We start from the raw sequence: 24902 nt of genomic DNA, 5'->3' as shown, positions 1-24902 counted from the left end.
CAAAAACACTCCCACCCATCTATTAAATACTGACAGTCGGCCACCACTGCTGGAGGATGGTCTGAAGTTACCAGAATGGCACACGATCGGCTAGATCTGGCCAGTCGTGCGTCAATCTAGCCTTTTCTAGCCAAATTTACGACTAGATCTGGCCACATCTAGTCGTCAACGACCAAATGTGGTCTGACTGTCAACACTAGATCTTTGACCGTAGATTTGACCTTTTCTAGCCATATCCATAGTGGATTTGGCCGGAAAATGCCAGATTGGCACACGACCACCACATCTAGCCAGTCGTATGTCATTCTGGCAAATTCATACCACCTTCTGACGATAATGACCGACTGCTAAAAACATGTAGATGGGTAGAGATGTTTTTTGTCAATTTATAAACTTTTATTATTAGGAGTGTTTAGTTAAATTAACAAACTTTAGGGGTTAAAAAAATCTAAATATTTTAAGTTTGATAGAATAAGATTAGATTTTAAAAATATTGAAACAAACATTCATTTTGAGTAGGATTGGATGGGATGGGATTACGAAAAATGAAAGAAACAGAGACTTAATTTTTACTTTAATTAAATATTGTACAACATATACCATACGGATGAATCCAATGATATTTAATTTTTTAAGTTCAGTTCTAACAAAATTAATATCATGATGTCAAGACCACGTTTAAATACCATTTGATTTATCAACAATATATCAAAATTCAACCCAATAAGATAAGATGAATCTGAATGTGTTTAAACATAACCCCATATCAAAACGTCATGATTAGAGAATTACTCTCTATATATAAACTAAACTCTAGTCAGGATGTTATGATATACATGAGAAACTTCACGAGATTTCCAGATATTTTAAAAAAAATAAATTAATTTCAGCATTAGATGTTACACATTACAAGCTCTCGAAATATTCATAGTCACAACTACATACTATACACTAATACACAAATAAAAAATAAAATAAAATAAAATAAAAACTATAAAACTTTCCAACCAAGAAGAGATGACAAAACTAATTAACCTGTTCAACTAAACTTGCATGAACCTTCAAAGAACTACAAACTCTTCTAACACAAAGTCGAATTCAATTTTGGGACGATAAAATCTTGTTTAGGATCATGTTGTTAATGTCAATTTTCCATCACGTGGTGCAAGATTTGCTCATGTTTTTGATGCAGCCCTACCTGAATATCGGTCCAGGAAAACCATATCATCGAAAGAGTTGAATGAAACAAGGGTTCAACTTATATGCATGGATTTTATGCTAGCACGTCATTAAGGAAGTTACTGAATTCATTTCCAACAATGAAAGGGGGAAAGGCTTGTACTTACCTTCATTTTTTTCCATTTTTCTTCTGCTCCGCCAAAGAAGTCGAATTGGTGTACCAGAAAATCCTGCATCTTTTCGAAGTTGCTTTTCCATGTAACGCCGGTAAGTCTCGGAGAATAGTTTTGCGTCATTTACGAAGAAAACAAATGTTGGTGGTCTGATAGCAGCCTGCAATAGGGAATCACATTCAGTACTGAGTGTCACCAAGGCCATACTAAAATGCTGAAAACAAAATTGAGAAATGTAGCAGAAAAGAATATGCCGATGAGTTAAGCGAGTAACAATATATAAGTAAAAAGAAAGCTATTTTGGCTCTTCACATAATGAAAAACACACCTCTCATTAGTAAAACTTTAAAAAAGAACAAGATTTTTTCTGGGTAAAGCCTGAATTTTTTAAGACAGCGAAAAATTATCACGTAGAGACAATATAATCAATTGCAGTCTTGTATGAGATTCTACCTGAGTGCAGTAATATATACGTCCTCGCTTGCCACCTCGGGTCCTAGGAGGTGACTTAAAAGCTAGTGCTTCCTGTATCACTTGATTTAATGTCGCAGTACTTAGCCTTCTTGATCTCTCCTTTTCAACCGTGCTGGCAGCAACAATGATTCTGACCAAAAACAACAGCAAAAACTTATTCTCTCTTTTATTTCAATGTAACAGTGATTATACAATCAAAATTTATTTCTATAGAATTGGACTTTCTTTCCCTTTAAGAGGAAGGCAAAAAGGAATCAAACAAAACACAATGAGCATAAGTTCATGTAAACGGATCAAAAAGTGTTTTCATCAAGCCAACAGATGATTTTTCTGTTAAGTGTCTATTTTAGGAGTACCGAGAAAAGAAAGAATCTTTTTTCCGATTATTATGTAGATTTCAGGGTTATAATATAAATAAGAAAAATTGATTGGCATTAACTGTCAGGTATCTTTTAGAACAGTAAAGAAAATGACACCATTAGGTCCAGAACATACTTATCAACACTATGACCAGCTACTGCAGTTGAATAAACAATAGGCGCCCAATCAAGAGCACGAAGCTTTTCTCTAACATCTTGCTCATAGTATGTTGCAGTCTGCTGGTTTTTATTTGGTATGGTGTCCCATTTGTTTACAACAATCAGACAACCCTTTCCTTCTTTTTCAATCCTTTCAGCAATCCTGCAATCCTAGGAAAACCGGGACAAAAAACATAAAACATAATTAAACGAGGTAACCGAAGAAAAGAAAAGAGCCAGTTAAAAATTTGATTAATGGGCCAAAAACATACCAACGCTATATTTAAGATCTATCAATGAAACAATCTTATTTCATATTCATATAAAAGCCCCTAATTAGCCTACAGCGTGAGGTAATACCCCACCCTACATATATTAGAGTTCCTATTTCACAACCTCCCCCTATAAGGGAATAGGCATCAGCCTTAATCTTTAATGACATGCCAACACATCTGCTCAAATCTTGTGTTTATGTTATCAGGAACATGCACTTTACTGAATAATTCAAATAAGTTTAACTTTCAATCTATTAAATAATTTCAATCAATTAACAAGGTAAAAACTGTAAGAGTCTTTAAGTTTTTTGTGCGGAGTGGCCCTCCAGATAGTCTGGGTTTTGGTGTCTCATGAAACACCTATGTAGGCTTAAAATTCCACTGCCAAGAACTTGGGGCCACCTAGGAGAGTTTTATCACAGTAATTGCCAGGTATATGAAGGACATGGGCACTGATTCCTGTGGATCAGTCAGGATCCGTACTGGAGATGTTATAAGTAAAGGTGGCACATATTTTATGAGCAGTCTAAGTTTGCAGGAATCAAAAAAATCATAGAACTCCAGCAACATATAAATCTTCTCCACTTTTTGGTGGTCTTTCATAATTCCCTTTTGACTATTCACATTCTTTATATGCCCACGTCATGTTATGGGGGAAAAGTAAAGTAATTAGGAAGGCAAAAGCAATTTCTCAATCTCTCTCTCCAGCCCTCTCCCACCCTACTTAAAAGTGCATTGACTGCAAGTTTCAGAAGCCAAATGTTAAAAACACCATAAATATGATGACTCCAGAATAGCCGCAGATGAAGTACCTGTTCTGTGATACAAGCCAAGGCCTCAATGACAAGAGCAACAACATCAGAACGACGAATGGCACGAAATGCTCGGTTCACTGACAAAGCCTCTGTGGTACTACCAGATGAGGCTATGGCTGCCCTTCTTCTAATACCAGCAGTATCAATAAGCCGGAACTTCTGGGACCCCCAAAAAAAATTTTTTTTAGTTTATAGATGAATATATAAGTACAATTTTTACTGAACACTGATTTAGAAAAAACTGTGAATGTGATTTTATGGAAACATGCATACACTTGGCGTGCAGAGAGAATAGTCCTTACTGGGTCTAAAAGTCCACATATAATATGCAAATGAAGCTCTCAGTTAATCGAACTCAATGAATTCTTCTTACATCAATAAACAATGCGGTAGAACTGATAGTCAACTAACATGAAAAATTGGTAGTAAAAACTCGAGTCATACCTGGCCATCAGGTCCTGCAATCTCAGTATCAATAGCATCACGTGTAGTACCACTGATAGGACTAACAATCGTTCTATCCTCTCCAACCAAAGCATTCAAAATGCTACTTTTGCCAACATTTGGCCGGCCAACAATTGCAATTGCAGGAACATAATTTGCATCTTCATTGAGATTTTCTACATCCTATAAATTGCAACCAACAAACTATAAACCATCTAGTTATTAGCTTCATACACTATGAGAACAAGAGAAAAATGTGGACATGCCTTTTGCAGGTAAATTATATAGTTTATAAGGGTGCATTTTGAATGTCTAAACGGCAGCAAGAATGCATAATATTGTAATGATAGATAACTAACAAGCTCAAAAAATGTTTTGTTATAACAGTCATTATGACATCTTCGTGCCATGGAAAGCAACATGAAACGACATTTGAAACAATAAATGACATGTTCATATGCGTTCTTGTAACTATATCCACACAAATAATGCACTACAAATCCTCATCTTATCCCCAAGGTTGTATAATGTTGATTATGAATCAGAACTACAGCTGCTGATCAAGATCAAATGGTAGAAAAAGAACACTAGGCATAGGGATTGGGTCCTAAGACCTTTTTTAGAACCTCAAGATATCCCACTAGCTGAACTAGCTAGAACCCACCAAAACCCAGTACTTAAACAAAGTGCAAATTTGCTAGCCATGAAAGGGGAAAGTGAATTATCAAAAGGAAAAACCCTAATAACAAATGCTGACATCAAAAAGGCATATGAATCTGCTCAAGAAATTTCTATAAAAAGATAAATTTGATTTTGGTTGGTTTCAAGATTAGTTGCAAAGAAGTTTGACACTGATGATGGTCAAGACTGATATGGTCCTTAATCCTGGCCCTAACTATGGGACTACAACTCATCCTGATAGTGGCAATACCTCTCATAACAGGATCAGACTCATAAAATAAAATGTATAAACTCAATATCTATCATGATTAAATTTTTACCACAAATGCTGTCCACAATTAGAATATGTGCAGCATCACCGCGTGCAAGGTAGATATGGATTTGGCTATCTATTGGGTAATATTGCAAAAGTAATTATCAAGAAATGATTTAGCAGATTGCCAATTTGATTAAAACTGTACGAACATAGGGATATATGATCATAGCAAGAACATTTATGCTAAACCCAATCCTAGAATCACAAACCTCAATTTTTTCCAGTCCCGAACAAACAAGATCAAGAAGCTCTCCAGTTCCAGTCCCAGATACAGCAGAAATGGCAATTGGTGACAACCTGGTTGATCAACAAAAAAGTTTAGGACTAATAAAAAAAGATATGTAAAGAAATAAACCAGGTCTAATGCATTTATAAAATATGATCCACTGAACCCATTCAGTTTACGGCAAGAAATGAGAGGAAAATGTAAAAGAAAAAGTACTCCTAGCATATAATCTAATATTTCATTTTCTCTAAACAAGCATCAAAATGCATATAAATTTCCAAGTGCAAGCATCCACTAAATGGAGTATCATAATTGTAAAGCCCGTTAATGGATGTTATGTGTTCATAGACTTGGCACAAGTTTCAGAAAATCTTCCAAAGAATCTACATCACCTGAGCCTGAATTCTTTCCTAGGCCTAATTATATCTTGAAAAATTCCTACAGATAAGTTATGAGCATGTATTCACCATGCAATGTAAGGCCTAGATTTTTCAAGAAAAAAGAAAAAGCATCTCACCCCAAGGACCAAAATTCTGACACTTGCATAATTCCTTTACGTGGAGATTCACACTTGTTCACAGCAAGAATGATAAACTTATCCGTGTAATGCTTACGTAGCCAGTCAGCTATCTCCACATCAGCTGCCGTTAGACCTGCCTGCACAGTGATCAGTGACCATATATAGTATAACTTAGAATCATGAAAATAAATTTGTTTGCCTCAGTCATCTGCACAAGAGCTTGGCAAGTTCACCTGTAAATAACTAGGCATTTAAACAACAGTTCTAGGATGAAGACTAACTCAATGGGTGATGTTAATACTACACTAGTAAAAGATTACATAAACAGATACTGAAAGAAACCATCCAATATATGATCCCATTTAGATTTATTATCTAATCCCGCCAGATCTATTCTATAAATCTAAGCTTTTAGATTGAGCTTAAACTTAACAACTAGACCTTGTGGATCATTCCCATTGTGGATGCACTTTCTACAGCTTAATGGAATCTAAAATCTGCAGGGTACACACAAAACATAATAACATGTCAAGAAGCCATCTACCTTAATAATATAAGAGTAACTTCAATGTCAAATACTGCATGGTTCCCAAACCCCTTGATGATGAAACAATAAAATACATTCAGCCATCAAGAGAGAAACTTCCTAACGAAACCAGGTGAAAAAGTTGAAACTAAAAATCACAAAACAGCTATTTGTTACATACAAGTTACGAAATAACAGATTGCACCTGGCCATCGACAAGGAATATGATGACAGATGACTCTTCCACAGCTGCTGTAGCTTGTCTCTCAATCATTGAGGGCATCCTAGCAACAGCTGCCTCCCTAGTGGCAAGCGGAATCCCATCCATACCGATGGTTGTTGTGATAGCCAAATCTTCCATAACATTAACCTGTGATTTTGAAACAGTGAGAACACCTCCGGTATCCACCACCATAAATTCATGCTCTCCCCAAAAGGATCTACCGTACAAGCGATCCCTAGTAACCCCAGGTTCATCCACTACAATGGCCTTGTTACCCTGGAATATATATTCAATGAAAAGAAGAGAACAATTATCGTAATGTAAAAACTTAGGAAAAAGTACAGTTGTAAGATTCAAATTTACTTTCCAGAATATTGGTAAGTGAATTAAGAGCAATAGTTAAACTAATTAAAATACAAAATGAATGATTTAGTACCCCAACAAGACGGTTAAACAGAGCTGATTTACCAACATTTGGCCTTCCAACAATTGCAACCCTTGGTAGAAGATGGTCAGGGATCTGCAGAAGGAATTTCACAAGAGTATAAAGAAACTGCGAAATTATATTCTCCTCAAAAAAAGAGAGCACAATTTACATTATCAAGACACATTAGTCATACTAACTCGGCAAAAGTGTTCTGTCCAGAGAAAGAAAATAACAAGAACCCGAAATTCATCAGGTCATTGCAACTGTTGATGGCAGACTTCAAATTGTACAATTATATAACTCAGTTCTATTAGTAAGCTCCACAATCTCAATGTCTTGAAATAGTATTACCAAAATATAAGAATAAAATCAAATCAAAATATGAGTCAAGGAAACATGATAACAAACATTTCTAGTTGTGCTCTGACGCCTCTTCTGCTTTCTGCCGGATTCTTTTCGATCATCCTTCTCATCTTCTGAAATCGGTAGACAATTGAGAACAGTTACACAATGTCATTAATAATGTGTTAAAGAGTGCTCCAGTGCCTATTTCATCCCTTTATCTGATAATCAAAAGAGCCCTTTAAATATTAAAATCACTTTTTAAAATGTTTTTATATCTAGTTCGATTGCACCTCAAGAAGAGCTATGAATCATTAAAAAAACTGTTTTACAACTTGTTAAAAGCATGTTTAAACAACTCAAATCAACTTTGGTGTTAATTTTGTAGCGTTTTGTTGAGTTGCTTTTCGAGAGGAACAAAAGGCAATTAAAAGAACAGTTAAAGGCACGCACCGATTGTTAACTGGCGAGACAAAGAGGTAGAAAACTCGCGAACAGCGTCCTTAGCTTCTCGCTCAAGCGTGTCGACATCAATCGTGTAATTCTGACCATCAGATTCTTCAGCATCAACGTCATCGTAAACTTCTTCTCCATACTCCTCATCATCATCTAAATCTTCTTCGAATTCCTCTACTCCTTCACCTCCTAAAACGGCATCGTTTGAGGGAGAAGAAGATCGGAGAGGGAGAGGGAGAGGGAGAGGGAGAGGGCGAGGGGAGAGAGAGCGGTTGGGGTGAGGAAATAGAGGGAGAAAAGGAGAAGAGAATGAGCGGAGAATTATTGAAGAAGAAGATGATGAAAAGGAAAGTTTTTTATGATTCTGAATTGGATATAGAAGAGAAATTGAGCTCGTCGTTGCAGTTGTTGTAGAGAAGAGGTGTCCAGTAGCAGAAGCAGCTGATACTGCTGCTGCCATTTTTGTAACAGAGAAACGAAGGTTTTAGCCCAAGAGGGGTTTATCCGCTTTGTTTTATAATTTTTCCGGGTAATTTAAAAGCCTGAGGCTATTATGGTCAATTTGAAATTAAGATCAAAATCAAGTGTCAGCCTAGGCAGGATCTTTAACGAGTTACACTAAATACATTTTGGTCCCTGAGGTTTGATCTAAGTACAATGAAGTCCAGTGGAATCTGAAAATAAAGCTACCGTTTTTTATTGAATTGGATACATTAAATATTTAGAAATTATATCTTAGGCTGAAAAAGAACTGACACTAGATTTATTAAATAATGCTTAATTCAATATTTCTACGAGATAATAGATTGATTTTTTAACTGTCCGTTAACTAAAATTGAGATTAAATCACAATAATATATTAAGAGTTAGATATAGATAATCATTCCTGGTTTTAGTTGTTTGATTTTAGTTCTTAGATTTAGAATCTTAGATTTAATTTACTGAATCAATTTGTGAACTAGGTTAGTAATAAATTTAATTTAATTTAGTTAATTAATTTTTCCGTTAATTTATCAATCCTTATAGGTTCGACTTCGTATATCGCTAAATCTATACTCCGATAGATTCGTGCGCTTGCGAGTTTTATTTAAAATAATTATTTTCATATATATATATATATATAGAGAGAGAGAGAGAGAGAGAGAGAGAGAGAGAGAGAGAGAGAGTTGACTAATATTGTGCCAAAAATCATAAAGCTCAAAGAAGCTGAACCCATTGAAACTACAGTAGTTTAGGCAACCTATCTCTAAGCTTTTGGAGCCAACTCATTGGCAACCTAGCCATTGATTCTTCTTCAGAATCAGAACCCTCTTTTCGTTTCTCAGTGACAACGTTTTGAGCATCAAAATCATTTCCGTTAATTCCGAGACTTTCATGATCGGACGCCTTCTTCGTAGGAGTCTCCGGTTTCACCTTAATCTTAACTGGTTTCCCAAGCGTTGATTTATCTTCCATTCTTGCAATCTCAAGAGCTTTTTCACATACTGGAAAGCCTTGGTCATCCCAGGACTCTAAAATTATACCAGAGCCTAAGCATTTTCTTCCCTGGTAGAAGGCTGCAAACTGCCCCGCCGCCAGACCTTGATCATCTTCGGATAAATGGACAACTGCAACGTCTCCATGACCACCTTCACTTTGTTCTATTGTCAAACTGCAATTGTAAAATCCAGGGCCATGCCTGACCTGAAAAGTTCCAGGACAAGTGAGATTTAGACGACTCAAAGCAATAAATTATCAGGCCAGTGGTTTGCTCTCACAAGATCTTGGTTTTGAGGACTCTCCTGGGGTTTCCTGCTTCCCAAAGATGATAAGGTTTGGTGTGGGCTACAGTTTCGAATTCAGGTTCGTAAAGTGAGGTTAGGGGAATTTTGGATTGTTAAACAAAAAAAAAAAAAAGGAGTAGTGTTTTTCTACCTTACACTGAAGCTGATTGATCTCCGCTGGAGGCGAACCGCTGAACCATCTCAAGGAGCCAACACGGAATAAACGCCTTTTTTTGTCAAATGAGAAATAATTTCTTGACACAAACACTACGTTGTTCTTAACATCTTTCTCCACAACATACCTGCATAAAATATACCGGATAAACCCTTAAGCAATGTGACTGAAGAACAACCTAACAGGGAGCTGAACTGAAATGATCTACGGCTCAACGAGAAGTTCACAAGACGCATCTCTGACTCGGAATATATGAATTCATCAAAAGTTCGAAAGATACTCATCACAGCTGTTGTTAGCGCCATGACAATATAGAGGAACATATCTCAGTAGTACAGTACCGATAGAATTAACTGAAAAACTATTTGCTATTGCAACCTGAAAGAGCGTGAGCATACCAGGGTCCTCCAGGGAGACGTAGACCTTGTCGTTGACCGATAGTGTAGAACCAAAATCCGCGATGTTTCCCCAAGAAATCTCCCGTCTCAGCTTCCAACATGACACCTTCCATCTCTCCAATATGTCTCGCAACAAATTCACTGAATTTTATCTGTCCAGAATTAATTGCACTAAGAGTACAGTAACAAATTAAAAGCTGACCAAAAACCAAGCTTAAGAACCGTAACAAACCTCTTAAAAAATTGAAAGAAAAGAAAAGGTGTAAAGATTTCAACAGACAAAGAAAGTAGAAGCAGAATGAGAACTTTTATATATAGGGGTTGACATTAATAAGAGATAGTAGATGATGTTCTGAACTTTTTCCCTTTTACTTTTCACCATCCATGAAAATTACATGCATTCGGCATAAAAATGGTTAATATAAGAAGAAAAATTTAGCCTAAAAGTATTTAAAAAATAGCAATAAGGGTGATTGAATCAGAAAACATACCTTGCCGAGGAAGCATATCCCTTGTGAATCCTTTCTATCTTTATTAGGTAGATCAAATCTTGTAGCAAGCTTGCGAACTTCATCCTGCAGATAATATGGAGAGAAAATTTATAACAAAAAACAATTAAAAATCTAAGGGAGAGACAATATATGCAAGAGTCATATGCAATAACAAGAGAAACCTAGTATGCTCTGTAAAAGTTTCTATGACAAAGAAATTAGGTCTAACCAACCTTTGGAATCGAACCAAGTGGGAAGATAAGTTGCTTAAGCTGAGATTGTGAGAGATGTGAAAGGAAGTAGGTTTGATCCTTTACCTGCAAAATAAAAAACTGTTTTAAAAAAAAAAAAAAAAAAAAAAAGCATTTACGAGTACCAGATCTTCTAACATTCAGAGGATAAGAAGCAATATAAAAAAATTCTTGAGCGATTAACAACAACCATGCAATACAAAATAAAGGAGAAAATCAGGCATCGATACTGTATAGATGAGCTCATCATAGGGTTATACAATCAAATCCATTGTATACATCGCACAGCCTATGAGAGACCTTGATAAATGTATACAGAAATGCTATAACCTGTAAACGTTCATCAGCATGAATTAGCTTTGAAGATGGCATATAGCCAAACAAAAACACTGGTTGCTGGGTAAGCCAGAGTGGTTCCACCAACCTAAAACCCTCAAATCAACCATTAACACCAAGAGTTAGAAAATAGCTACCAACCTTCTAAAGAAGCGTGCAAAGCACTTGCCAAAGTCACTAAAAATATTTCAAGACAAGTGTTCCTTGCATGATGACAAAGAACGGTGGAGTAAGCTCCCAGTGCTAAAGACACCAAATCCTAGAACTATAAGCACGGCTGTGGAACTTCTGGTGCCTTAAAGTTTTTTCATATCTAAGCAAAATTTCTTATGCATGTCTATAACGGTCAAAATATCATAGAAACACAAATGCAAGAGCATAAACATCTCCCTAACAATAAAACACTCACTCAACAAATCTGCATATGGAAAGATATGCAGAGAAACAAAAACATGCAGGAACTTTTAAGATAGGATAAAAGTGTATCGAGAATAGCTACCATGTCTTTTGATAGTTCTAAAACAGAAAGTTCATCCATTTGATCTGCAGCTGAGTGGACAACATTTGCATAATGCCCAGAAGCAACATAATCAAATTCCAAACTGTTGATGGCATCCATGAATGCGCCTGAAAGGTTCAAAATGACATAATATTAAAGAAAGGCGGTACATAACATAGGATTCAGTTGCATCCTCCAAGTTCAGCAGAATTCATACCAAATTTTATTCTTGTATTGCAAAGAACATCAGGATTGGGAGTTCGGCCACATCGATATTCTTCAATAATGTAGGACACCTGACCATGGATAACCAGAAATTCTCATGACTACAATGACCAAAATTAACCTTCATGACCTCTTTTCAGTAATCCAACAAGACAGCAGTGACGGAAGCAAAATGACCAGCAGCTTTAAGTTGATTTGAGTTAAATAATTTATGTTACATGAGAAAAATATTAGCGAGAACAAGATTCCTGGCTGAATAATATAAAAAATGAGTGAAACATAATCTAAAAAATCCACAATTGAATCAGTAATACATACCACATTTTTCCAATATTCATCTGTCAAATGCACAACTTCTAACGGTACATCAACCTGAAAACCAACATCATTTAATTTCAGTGTGACGTTGTCTCTTCTGCACAACCTATACCAAGGAAATCAAGACAAGACTTTGCCTATCATAAATAAAAGTAAAACCCTTTCATAGAAATCATGCAAGGGGGGGCTATTTATGCAGGTAGTTTGATGCTAATGAAAACAAAGAAGCTTTATTTGGACAAATGAAATATCAAATACACATAACCCTTTAAATAACCATTATAATCATATTTCAAAGCAACATGATTGCAAATGAGAGAAGCAACCTGATCACAAACAGCTCTTGCATACTTCAAATCTTCTTCCCAAGGGCATTCTGACCAAAAGTTCTCAAAGTCTTCCTACACCAAACCACAAATCAGAACCAGCTTGTTCTAATGTCTAACAGATTAACAAGATTAAAAGACATGCCTATTTCACTTCAAGCTATAATATGCAAACATCACATGTCCCTGTGTCATTAGTAAGGCAATGAAGTCGGTGAAAGGATTTCAAAATGAAAGTGGGGAAAATAGAAAATAGCTCAAAATTCATCTTGTTTCTAGACAATGCACCGGAGTCGAGAGCATTAACTTTATTAATTTGATCAAACAGACTAATGACGCACATGGTCCCCGCAAATATGCAAACGGAATGTTCTCTTATCCATCCATTTCTCACATCTATCACAGGAAGTGCCACAAAAAAAAATTCAAACAATTCAGATAAGATTCATCTTCTTTACCATGGACATGGAAGAACCAGAAGCTGTAAACCACACAGAAATTCAAACAATTAACACACTAAGCACCAAAATAAAACTACATAGAACCTAAAACAACCCATCTCCTCTCTAACCTAATCAATTTTTAACCAAATTGACCCTCCTCCATATTACGAAAAATCATAGCCACAACTTAAGAGGAACACAAATTTTCAATATTAACGTGCCAATTTTAGCTGAACTACACAAAGCATTCATATTTCCAAACTGAGAAAAGCACAAAACACAAAACAAATCCCCCCACAAAATTACTCTCCAAAAAACATGGGGAAAAAATCTCACTTTCCCGATACCCTACAAAATCTCTATAAATACACATTAAAATAGAATTAAAAGAAGCATACTTGAACCAAATTTTGAGGTAAAACGCAGTGCAGGAGTGGCCACAGCATGAAGAAGCCTGAGAGCAACACTGCTATCAACCCCCCCACTTACAAGAACAGCAATTTTAAGGCCTTTTTGGTGGGGCATACAGCAAGGAGATGGTGGGCTTCAAGGCTGACATTAAGTTATTCTGTTGTGTTTGTAATTGTGGTAAAACTGCAGATGTTGAAAGAAGAATGAAATGGGTTTAAGAAAGAGGTTTGAGGTTTTAGAGGGAAAAGGTGTTCTCGTTTTTGGAGAAAAGAGAGAAAGATGAAGGGTTTGAAGTGAGCAAGAGGAGAGAAGAAGTGGGTCTCAGCTTTAGCATTTGTGAGAAGAGTACAAGGATAGAGAAGGTGAAACTCAAACTCAACTCAATGAAGAGGTTTGTTTATAACGAACAATGTATGTTGTCTTTATATTATAGACAGGGTGCTTTTTGCAAAATTAACAAAGTTCTGAGTTTTTTTTTTTTTTTAATTTGACCAAAAACTAAAAGGGATTGTATCATTTATTTGAATGATATACAAATGACTTTGTATGGTTTTCTTACGACCCACGAACGACCTTACATATTGGCAACACATGAACACTTTTCTAAGATATAATATTATTCAACAAATCTATAATCAACAAAGAAAAAATCCAATTACACAAATCAGAATACGTGAAATATTACATTAGTTTGAAAAGAAAAAATAGTTTATCAACGAGTTCCCCAAAATTATCGTCTAAATGATGATTTTCGCATTTTTTTTTTTATCGAATGGACTTTTTTGAAGATTGAAAATTGTATTACTGATACCCTTTTGCCTTAATTCTGTTAGATTGGTGTTAGGGAGGGGTAAAGATGGTTACTACAGTCCGAGTAATAATTTCGAGATCCTTTAAGAATATATATGATTGGTTTTTCAAGAGATTGATTGATTCACTTCAATCCAACTACAACCAGCCTCTTCTTCAATCCCATGAATCTCATCTCATCTCTACCTTATTAGCCTCATCCCACCTATCAAAACCCACATAAGTGTTTAGACAACAATGCAAAAGTTCCAACACTACTCCTCTCACATTCCCAACATCTTTTGCTTAACTCTTTCTCAAACATCTCCCCTTTCCATGATTTCTACAAGCATTCACAAAGCCCCCCCATGAATCCCTCTTCCCTATCGTCTCCATCATACACATCTCCCTAATAAAGCCTCAGCTTCCTCCACAAGCCCTGCTCTCCCATACATGTCAACCATGCATGCACAATGCTCCATTTTTGGCACAATTCTGTGAACTCTCCACATGGCCTGAAAACCATCACCCCTTAGCCACAAGACCTCCTGGCTACATGCGATAAAACTCCAATGAAAGTTACATCATCAGAGGGACCCCATTGACATGCATTAAAAGAAAGTTGCAAAGCTTGTTTGCCAAGACCATTCAGGCCAAGCCATTAATAATGTGTCCAGAGATGGCATCTTTGTACTTAACCTTATTAAAGACCTGAATTGCGTGCGAATTTCTCCACATTTGACATACATGGACAAAGAATTCATCACAACATTGCTCACCAAAGGTCAGCTCTTATGTTGATGTAGTCATGCACTATTGGCCCAAACTCAAAGAACTAATCAATGAACATGCTGATAATGCATTCACAATTGTGGCCTCATTAGGCTCAGCTTCTTCAGTTTTCACCATTTCTTAAAAACCCTTATGGCTTCTTCACAAAACCCTCTTTGTGCATACCCACCAATCAAATACTCCAAGAAACAACATCTCTCTCAGGCATTTTCACAAAACGATACTCTGCAGCCAAAATTGATCCACATCTCACATAAAATTCCACATTGCATTCCCCAAAACAATGTTAATCCATCCACATTTCTCAAGCTATATCCATGAACAGCTTCCCCATTTCAAAGACCGTAAACCACAACATGCAGATAAAACACTAACAAGAGTAACACAATTAGGTCTAACATTCATATCACAAACAAATCAATAGCCTTATTAAAGAAACCACGTTTACAAAACCCAGAAATCAACTACTCCAGAAACAACATCAGGGTAATTTATAGAATCAAAGACTTTGTGGCTGAGAAAACATCATGTTGAGTTACATAAAAGTGGAGCAATGCATTTGGATGAAAACATCATGCAAGTGCCCATGTTTGATGACATGGGCATGGATTTCAAGGCCTTTTTGGGGGGGAATTTTGGGCCAGAAGCATGCATTTAGAGCATGAGTGAAAGTGTAGTGTGTTATGGGAAGAAGGGTAGTGGAGCATTTATTGTAAAGTAGAAATCGTTTTGTGGAGTGGATGAATTTGCTAAGAGTTTTAGAACTGGTTTAAGATTGGGGTTGTAGAGTTTTGATGATTGGGCATGGATTTGGTTTATTTGTTTGATGTGAGGGTAGATTTGTGAGGCTTTAGTGACATCTAAGTAAAGAGTTTCTTGACATTATTTGATCAAATGGACTACATTCACAAACTTTATGTAGGTTTGTTTTGAGCTTACTTTGGCCTTGGAAAATAGAGGTAGGGTTGTGTAATTTGTTTGCTATGGACCTTTGGTCTCCACTAGAGCCCCATGAAAAATGGGGATCATTTCATTTACTTGTTAATAATGATTCTGATTTAGTTCATGTCCTATTAGAATAGAAGGTCCTCTGGTGGATCCTCACAATAGAAATATGCAGTCGATTAATAAATATTTTTCAAAATCGTTGAGGCGCTTGAGAGGTTAAGTATATTATGTTTTTCCAGAATTTCAGAAATATAAGCTTCATATATTTGGGGAATTTTTTCTTTTATATATATAATATATATATATATAATATATATTTGCAATGGGTTTTCATTTTCTTAATGGATTTATGGCAAATCCATGGAGGTATATAATAGCTTCTGAAATCATCAAACGTTTGAGATGAATTTATCCTTTATAGTTCATGATAACAATTAACAAGCAACTTTTAATGGTTTTTCAAGATGATGGAGGTTCCATGTGCAAGGATTAAAATTTGAAAGAAATGCTTTGCTCTCCATTGTGTATGGAAATGAGAAAATTAAGGTGTGGCTTAAGACCAAATCACTTCTACATACAGTTCTACTATTTCACATGTAGTTAGTGAGTTTACCTTTTATTTTTTTTTTTTTTTTTTTTTATTTTTTACAAGTTTTTAGTTACACATTCAGAAAACTCTTAAGGTGTGTTTGGTTGGGGGTAATCCCCTATTACTGAGGTAATGTCATCTTATATTACTTAGATTATCACGTTTGGTTGTCAAGTAATATAAGATTCTGATAACCTTCCAAAACCAATAGTATTATTGTTGGTTATATAAGAGGTAATCTGATTACCTCCATTTTCTTAGACATTTTAAAATTACTTGGTAATCTTATTTTTTTTTTTTTTACAATTTTATCCCTTTAGCAGGCATTTAGATCATATAATGTTTTATTATAGAAGATGTTATATTGATGAAAATATATATCACCTTGAAGATTATTGGGATTGTTTAGGAAATGTATTTGTCTGGTTCAAATAAATTGGTGAGTAATATGTTTGGTTGGGAGGATAAATGGATAAGTATGTTATATAGATTACTAAATTGCACTCCTTTTTAAATATTGATATAATATTATTTTTAATTGTTATTTTTTGAATCATTTCTTTTAACACCCTACATTTGAAATTTTGCTAAAACACCTTAGCCATATAAAACTTTAATTTGTAGTAAAATCACCCCTATCCACTAGGGATGTTAGACGAGTCGAACGGCTCGCAAGCCGATCTGAAGCTCGTTTATGACTTGGCTCATAGTTACCCGAGTCAACTCGACTCAAGCTCGTTATATAAAATGAGCCAAGTTCGAACATGGGGAGGCTTGACTTGTAGGCTTTGCGAGCCTGAGGTGGCTCAAGAAGATATGGTAGCAGCGTAACTCGTAATGCTCTGCAAGATGAATATGAAGATGAGATGAAGACAAAGATGAAGATGAAGATGATGGAGATAAAGACGAAGAAAATGATGAAGATGAAGAAGATAGAGATGGTAGCAGCATAACTCGTAATGCTCTACAAGNTCCGGCCACCTCCGGTGGTGGTCGCCGGCTGGGGGTGTTTGAGGGTGGGTTAGGGGTATTTTTGTTAACTTTTAATGTTTTATTATAGGGGGTATTTTGTAAAAAAACAAACATAAAGGAGATTTTATTAATTTATAAATTTTACCTCGTAATACCCGCCCAATTCAACTTTTTTTTAACTTTTTTCAAAAAACTTTTCCCAAAACCCCCAAATTTTGAACCAAACGCAGCCTAAGTGTCTTAAGAATTTTAGAAAATATTAAGCTTCATATATTTGGGGAAATTTTTTCTTTTATATATATTTGCAAATGGGTTTTCATTTTCTTAATCGGATTTAGCTTCTAAAATCATCAAACGTTTGAGATGAATTTATCCTTTATAGTTCATGATAACAAGCAACTTTTAATGGTTTTTTTCAAGATGATGGAGGTTCTAGGACCCCATGTGCAAGGATTAAAATTTGAAGAAAATGCTTTGCTTTCAAGTGTGTCTGGAAAATGGAGAAAATTAAGGTGTACTTAAGACTGCATCACTTCTACAGTTCTACTATTTCACATGTAGTTAGTGAGTTTATCTTTTAATATATATTTTTTTTTTAATACAAGTTTTTAGTTACACATTCAGAAAACTCTTAGGGTGTGTTTGGTTGGGGTTAATCCCCAATTACTGAGGTAATGTTATTTTATATTACTTAAATTATCACGTTTAATTGTCAAGTAATATAAGATTCCGGTAACCTTCCAAAACCAATAGTATTATTATTGGTTATATAGGAGGTAATCTGATTACCTCAATTTTCTTAAGTATTTTAAGATTAAATATTCTTATTTTTTTTACAATTTTATCCCTTTAAAGGGTGTTTGGATCATATAATGTTTTATTGTAAATGATTTTATATTAATGGAAAGATATATCACCTTGAAAATTACTAGGATTGTTTAGAAAATGTATTTGGTTGGTTCGAATAAACTGGCGAGTAATATGTTTGGTTGGAAGGATAAATGGATAAGTATGTTATATAGATTACTAAATTGCATTCCTTTTTAAATATTAATACAATATTATTTTTAATTGTTATTTTTTGAATCATTTCTTTTAACCCCCTATATTTGTAATTTTGCTAAAACACCTTAGCTATATAAAACTTTGATTTGTAGCAAAATCACCCGCACCCACTAGGGTTGTTAGACGAGTTGAGCAGCTCGCGAGCCAATCTAAAGCTCGTTTATGACTCGGCTCATAGTTAGCCGAGTCAACTCGACTCAAGCTCGTTATATAAAACGAGCCAAATTCGAACATGGGGAGGCTCGGCTCGGCTCATAGGCTTGTGAGCCTGAGGTGGCTCAGCTAAGCAAGGTTCCTTTTGCTAGTTTTATAAACTGTGGGGACTGAAGTTTTATCTTTATTCTTTAATTTTAAAAATTTGTAAAAATAACATTTAACCCCCTTGATCTAATTAGTTTTAAAACACAAAATTAAAGCCCCAAATTAGATTTCCCAAATCGACAAACCCTAACCCCTAAATTTGTTCTTGCAAATATTCATAATCAGAAATCAAAATCAAAATCAAAATAATGGTTGTGTTGAGGAAGAAGATGAAGAAGATGGAGATGGTAGTAGCGCAACTCGTAATGCTTTGCAAGATGAATATGAAGATGAGATGAAGACGAAGATGAAAATGAAAATGAGATGAAGACGAAGATGAGATGAAGATGAAGATGAAGATGATGGAGATAAAGACGAAGAAAATGATGAAGATGAAGAAGATGGAGATGGTAGCAGCATAACTCGTAATGCTCTGCAAGATGAAGATGAAGATGAAGATGAGACGAAGACGAAGACAAAGATGAGATAAAGACGAAGACAAAGATGAAGATGATGGAGATAAAGACGAAGAAAATGATGAAGATGAAGTCAAGCAGCTTGAACTCAATTGAGCTTGGGTTCGAGTCCCTTTTCTCTGACTTGACAGGCTCGAGCTCAATCCTGTAGCAAATGAGCCGAGTTCGATAAGTCAAAAGCTTGACTCAGCTCAGCTCGTTTACAGCCCTACCACCCATTCCAAGCCATTACCAGTAGCCAACCACCGCCGTCGACCGTCACCGATAGTTAACGGAATGGCACACGACTGGTCGTATATGGTCGTGCGCTGGCAAAGCCATTTCTGACCATGGATCATAAATCCATGGCCGTTTCACAGCCAAATCTATGGCCATTTTATGACCATAGAAACAACCAGATTTGGCCGTTTCCCAAAAAAGGCCTTATCGATGCATTATCGGCCAAATCCCACTAGTCATGTGCCATTATAGCGATTGGCGCAGACGGCCGACGATGGTCTTGGGTGGATGGGGGTATTTTGTTCACTTTTAAACTTTTTTGTGGTTGTAGTGTTTTAGCTAAATTCTTAAATATAGAGGGGCTAGGTAATGGTTATTTGGTAAACATTTGAGGGCAATTGTGTCTGAAGTGATATTTAATTAAGGGAAAAATTATTACCACGTAATCTTTTAATAACAGCCCAAGGGGAGGGTACTGGATCACCCCCTACATTATCAACAGTAAATACTATTTGTAATAAAAGATACATGTAATATTTTATTACTTGCAATTCAAACACTGAAATCTTGCAAAATAAATTAAGATTACCCCCATTATCTTATATGCCCCCGATCCAAACGCACCCTTGTTAATAAAATTTTTGGACAATAATGCCCTTTATTTTGAAATTAATTTACTTGAATCTTCCATTACAATTTTACCCCTAATTAATTAAGTTTTTGGATAATAATGCCCTTATATTTAAAAAAAATTGCAAGCCACCCAAGACCACCGTCGTTCGCCAACCACCACTGCCAGCAGTTGCCAAAACAGCACATGATGGATCGGATCTAGCCGGTCGTGCTCCGATCTGGCTATTTCCAGCCATATTGATGGTCAGAAACGGCCAAATCCATGGTTGTGGATGTAGGAATAGATTTGTCCGTTAGCAGCTAGATCCATGGTGCATAACAGCCATTAATGACCAGATCCATGGCTAGATCGGCGTATGACGACCAGATCTAATCAGTCGTGCACCGTTCCTGCCACTATCAGCAATGATGGCTGGCAGTCGGCAATGGCTTGGTGTGGGTGGGGGTGATTTTTTTACAAATTAAAGTTTTATATAAGCTGGGGTGTTTTAGCAAAATTTCAAATGTAAGGGGTTAAATGAATGATTCAAAAAATAATAATAAAAATATTATTATATTAATATTTAAAAAGAAGGTCAATTTAGTAATCTATATAACATACCAACCAATTTATTCCAACCTAACCAAACACATTTCCCTAAACATTCTCAATAATCTTCAAGATATCTTTCCATTTATATAACATTCTCAGTAATACAATATTCTCTGAACCAAAGGCACCCTAGTATTATCTACCAAAAGAAAGTACATTATTTAGTATTCTCCCATAACATTAATCAATTATTTATATGTGAAGTATTTCTATCTCCTCTTTGTGCATACCCACCAATCAAAAACTCCAAGAAACAACATCTCTCTCAGGCATTTTCACAAACAGATACTCTGCCCAAAATTGATCCACATCTCACATAAAAATCCACATTGCATTCCCCAAAACAATGTTAAATCCATCCACATTTCTCAAGCTATATCCATGAACAGCTTTCCCCAATGTCAAAGACCGTAACCACAACATGCAGTATAAAACACTAACAAGAGTACACAATTGGTCTAACATTCATATCAAAAACAAATCAATAGCCTTATTAAAGAAACCACGTTTCAAAACCCAGAAATCAAACTACTCCAGGAAACACATCAGGGTAATTTATAGAATCAAAGACTTGTGGCTGAGAAAACATCATGTGAGTTACATAAAAGTGGAGCAATGCATTTTGGATGAAAACTCATGCAAGTGCCCATGTTTGATGACATGGGCATGGATTTCAAGGCCTTTTTGGGGAATTTTGGGCCGAGCATGCATTTAGAGCATGAGTGAAAGTGTAGTGGTTATGGGAAGAAGGGTAGTGGAGCATTTTATTGTAAAGTAGAAATGCATTTTGTGGAGTGGATGAATTTGCTAGAGTTTTAGAAATGGATTTAAATTTGGGTTGTAGAGTTTTGATTATTTGGCATGGATTGGTTTATTTTTTTGATGCTGAGGGTAGATTTGTGAGGCTTTATGACATCTAAGTAAAGAGTTTCTTGAATTATTTGATCAAATGGACTACATTCACAAACTTTATGTAGGTTTGTTTTGAGCTTACTTTGGCCTTGGAAAATAGAGGTTGTTGTAATTTGCTTGCTTAGAACCTTTGGTCTCCACTAGAGCCCCATGAAAAAGTGGGGATCATTTCATTTCAACTCGTTAATAATGATTCTGATTTAGTTCATGTCCTATTAAGAATAAAGGTATTCTAGTGGACCTCATGAATAGAGAAATATTGCAGTCGATTTAATAAATAGTTTTTCAAAAACGTTTGAGGCCTTGAGAGGGTTAAATATATATGTTTTCGAGAAATCGGTAAATATTAAGGCTGCGTTTGTTTCACATTTGGGATACTACTTTTAGTATTCCCAAAAAAGTTAAACAGTAAATACCCAAAAATTCAGATTTTTGGGAATACTACTCCCAAAATTATTCAACTTTTTTAAACCCCTTAAATTTGATAATTTAATTAAATACCTCTAATATTTTTTTTAAATTACAAAAACCCCCAATACTCCACATTTACCAGATTCTGGCCACCACCACCGAAAATGGCCGGAATCTGGTAGAATGGTGCACTACCGACTGAATCTGGCCGCAGTGCACCGATCTAGCCTTTTTCCGGCCAGATCTTTGGCCGTACACTCGGTCACGACGGCCAACAAACGTCGTCGTTGACCATCAACGACGACCGTTTGTTGGCCGTCGTTGAGAGCAAATACGGCCAGATCTGCCGTTGACGGCCAGATCTGACCGTAGATCTGGCCTAAAAGGCCATAGCGACGCATGACCGGCAAGATCCACCGTCTCATGCGCCCATACGGCTGACTCCGGCCACCTCCGGTGGTGGTCGCCGGCTGGGTGTTTGAGGGGGGTTAGGGGTATTTTTGTTAACTTTTAATGTTTTATTATAGGGTATTTTGTAAAAAAACAAACATAAAGGAGATTTTATTAATTTATAATTTTACCTCGTAATACCCGCCCAATTCAACTTTTTTTTAACTTTTTTCAAAAAACTTTTCCCAAAACCCCCAAATTTTGAACCAAACGCAGCCTAAGTGTCTTAAGGAATTTTAGAAAATATTAAGCTTCATATATTTGGGGAAATTTTTTTCTTTTATATTATATTGCAAATGGGTTTTCATTTTTCTTAATCGGATTTAGCTTCTAAAATCATCAAACGTTTGAGATGAATTTATCCTTTATAGTTCATGATAACAAGCAACTTTTAATGGTTTTTTTCAAGATGATGGAGGTTCTAGGACCCCTGTGCAAGGTTTAAATTTGAAGAAAATGCTTTGCTTTCAGTGTGTCGGAAATGGAGAAAATTAAGGTGTACTTAAGACTGCATCACTTCTACGTTCTACTATTTCACATGTAGTTAGTGGTTATATCTTTTAATATATATTTTTTTTTTAATACAAGTTTTTAGTTACACATTCAGAAACTCTTAGGGTGTGTTTGGTTGGGGTTAATCCCCAATTACTGAGGTAATGTTATTTTATATTACTTAATTATCACGTTTAATTGTCAAGTAATATAAGATCCGTAACCTTCCAAAACCAATAGTATTATTATTGGTTATATAGAGGTAATCTGATTACCTCAATTTTCTTAAGTATTTTAAGATTAAATATTCTTATTTTTTTACAATTTTATCCCTTTAAAGGGGTTTGGATCATATAATGTTTTATTGTAAATGATTTTAATTAATGGAAAGATTATCACCTTGAAAATTACTAGGATTGTTTAGAAAATTATTTGGTTGGTTCAATAAATTGGCGAGTAATATTGTTTGGTTGGAAGGATAATGCACCGGAGTCGAGAGCATTAACTTTATTAATTTGATCAAACAGACTAATGACGCACATGGTCCCCGCAAATATGCAAACGGAATGTTCTCTTATCCATCCATTTCTCACATCTATCACAGGAAGTGCCACCAAAAAAAATTCAAACAATTCAGAATAAGATTCATCTTCTTTACCATGGACATGGAAGAACCAGAAGCTGTAAACCACACAGAAATTCAAACAATTAACACACTAAGCACCAAAATAAAACTACATAGAACCTAAAACAACCCATCTCCTCTCTAACCTAATCAATTTTTAACCAAATTGACCCTCCTCCATATTACGAAAAATCATAGCCACAACTTAAGAGGAACACAAATTTTCAATATTAACGTGCCAATTTTAGCTGAACTACACAAAGCATTCATATTTCCAAACTGAGATAAAGCACAAAACACAAAACAAATCCCCCCACAAAATTACTCTCCAAAAAACATGGGGAAAAAATCTCACTTTCCCGATACAGCTACAAAATCTCTATAAATACACATTAAAATAGAATTAAAAGAAGCATACTTGAAACCAAATTTTGAGGTAAAACGCAGTGCAGGAGTGGCCAGCAGCATGAAGAAGCCTGAGAGCAACACTGCTATCAACACCCCCACTTACAAGAACAGCAATTTTAAGGCCTTTTTGGTGGGGCATACAGCAAGAGAGATGGTGGGCTTCAAGGCTGACATTAGAGTTATTCTGTTGTGTTTGTAATTGTGGTAAAACTGCAGATGTTGAAAGAGAGAATGAAATGGGTTTAAGAAAGAGTGTTGAGGTTTTAGAGGGGAAAAGGGTTCTCGTTTTTGGAGAAAATAGAGAAAAGATGAAGGGTTTGAAGTGAGAAAGAGGAAGAGAAGACGTGGGTCTCAGCTTTAGCATTTGTGAGAAAGAGTACAAGGATAAGAGAAGGTGAAACTGAAACTCAACTCAACTCAGGAGGTTTGGTTTATAACGAACAACCGTATGTTGTCTTTGATATTATAGACGAGGGTGCTTTTGCAAAATTAACAAAGTTCTGGTTTTGACAGTTTTTTTTTTTTTTTAAATAAAATATTTTAGATTCCTAAAATTTGAGATTAAAGTTTGATTCAATTTGTGAGATTAATTTGATTCAAATTCAAAATAAATGTTAAATTTTTAGTGAAAAAATTAGTAGATATAGTGATAATTAGATCAAAAAAAGATTGTATCATTTATTGAATGATATACAAATGACTTTGTATGGTTTTCTTACGAAATTGTGATCGTAACGTTCTCACGAACCACCTTACATATTGGCAACACATGAAACACTTTTCTAAGATATAATATTATTCAACAAATCTATAATCAAACAAAGAAAAAAATCTAATTACACAAATCAGAATACGTGAAATATTACATTAGTTTGAAAAGAAAAAATAGTTTATTCAACGAGTTCCCCAAAATTATCGTCTAAATGATGATTTTCGCATTTTTTTTTTTTTATCGAATGGACTTTTTTGAAGATTGAAAATTGTATTACTGATACCCT

At 35.4% G+C, this 24902-nt stretch overlaps 2 protein-coding genes across 2 annotated transcripts; both read right to left on the bottom strand.

Moving 5' to 3' along the window:
• Window positions 1-881: 881 nt before the first annotated feature.
• Window positions 882-8088, bottom strand: LOC116130391 (GTPase Der-like). The gene is made up of 12 exons (XM_031416142.1): window positions 7593-8088; window positions 7206-7273; window positions 6807-6890; window positions 6353-6646; window positions 5619-5758; window positions 5085-5172; window positions 3879-4061; window positions 3432-3593; window positions 2322-2515; window positions 1806-1956; window positions 1347-1512; window positions 882-1198 (listed from the first exon to the last, which is right to left on the bottom strand). Exons 1-12 carry the CDS (start codon window positions 8053-8055, stop codon window positions 1176-1178), a joined length of 2016 nt encoding a protein of 671 aa, XP_031272002.1. The 5' UTR covers window positions 8056-8088; the 3' UTR covers window positions 882-1175.
• A 648-nt stretch (window positions 8089-8736) lies between these two features.
• LOC116130382 (tRNA-specific 2-thiouridylase MnmA) lies at window positions 8737-24322 on the bottom strand. The gene is made up of 10 exons (XM_031416124.1): window positions 23915-24322; window positions 12378-12452; window positions 12052-12105; window positions 11726-11804; window positions 11509-11636; window positions 10656-10739; window positions 10423-10506; window positions 9932-10083; window positions 9510-9660; window positions 8737-9278 (listed from the first exon to the last, which is right to left on the bottom strand). Exons 1-10 carry the CDS (start codon window positions 24266-24268, stop codon window positions 8817-8819), a joined length of 1623 nt encoding a protein of 540 aa, XP_031271984.1. The 5' UTR covers window positions 24269-24322; the 3' UTR covers window positions 8737-8816.
• Window positions 24323-24902: the final 580 nt, after the last annotated feature.

The sequence above is a fragment of the Pistacia vera genome, unplaced genomic scaffold, assembly GCF_008641045.1.
Source record: "Pistacia vera cultivar Batoury unplaced genomic scaffold, PisVer_v2 Contig22, whole genome shotgun sequence".
Classification (NCBI taxonomy): domain Eukaryota; kingdom Viridiplantae; phylum Streptophyta; class Magnoliopsida; order Sapindales; family Anacardiaceae; genus Pistacia; species Pistacia vera.
The sequence above is the reverse complement of the archived record's forward strand: the minus strand, read 5'-3'. Positions and strand labels throughout refer to the sequence as shown.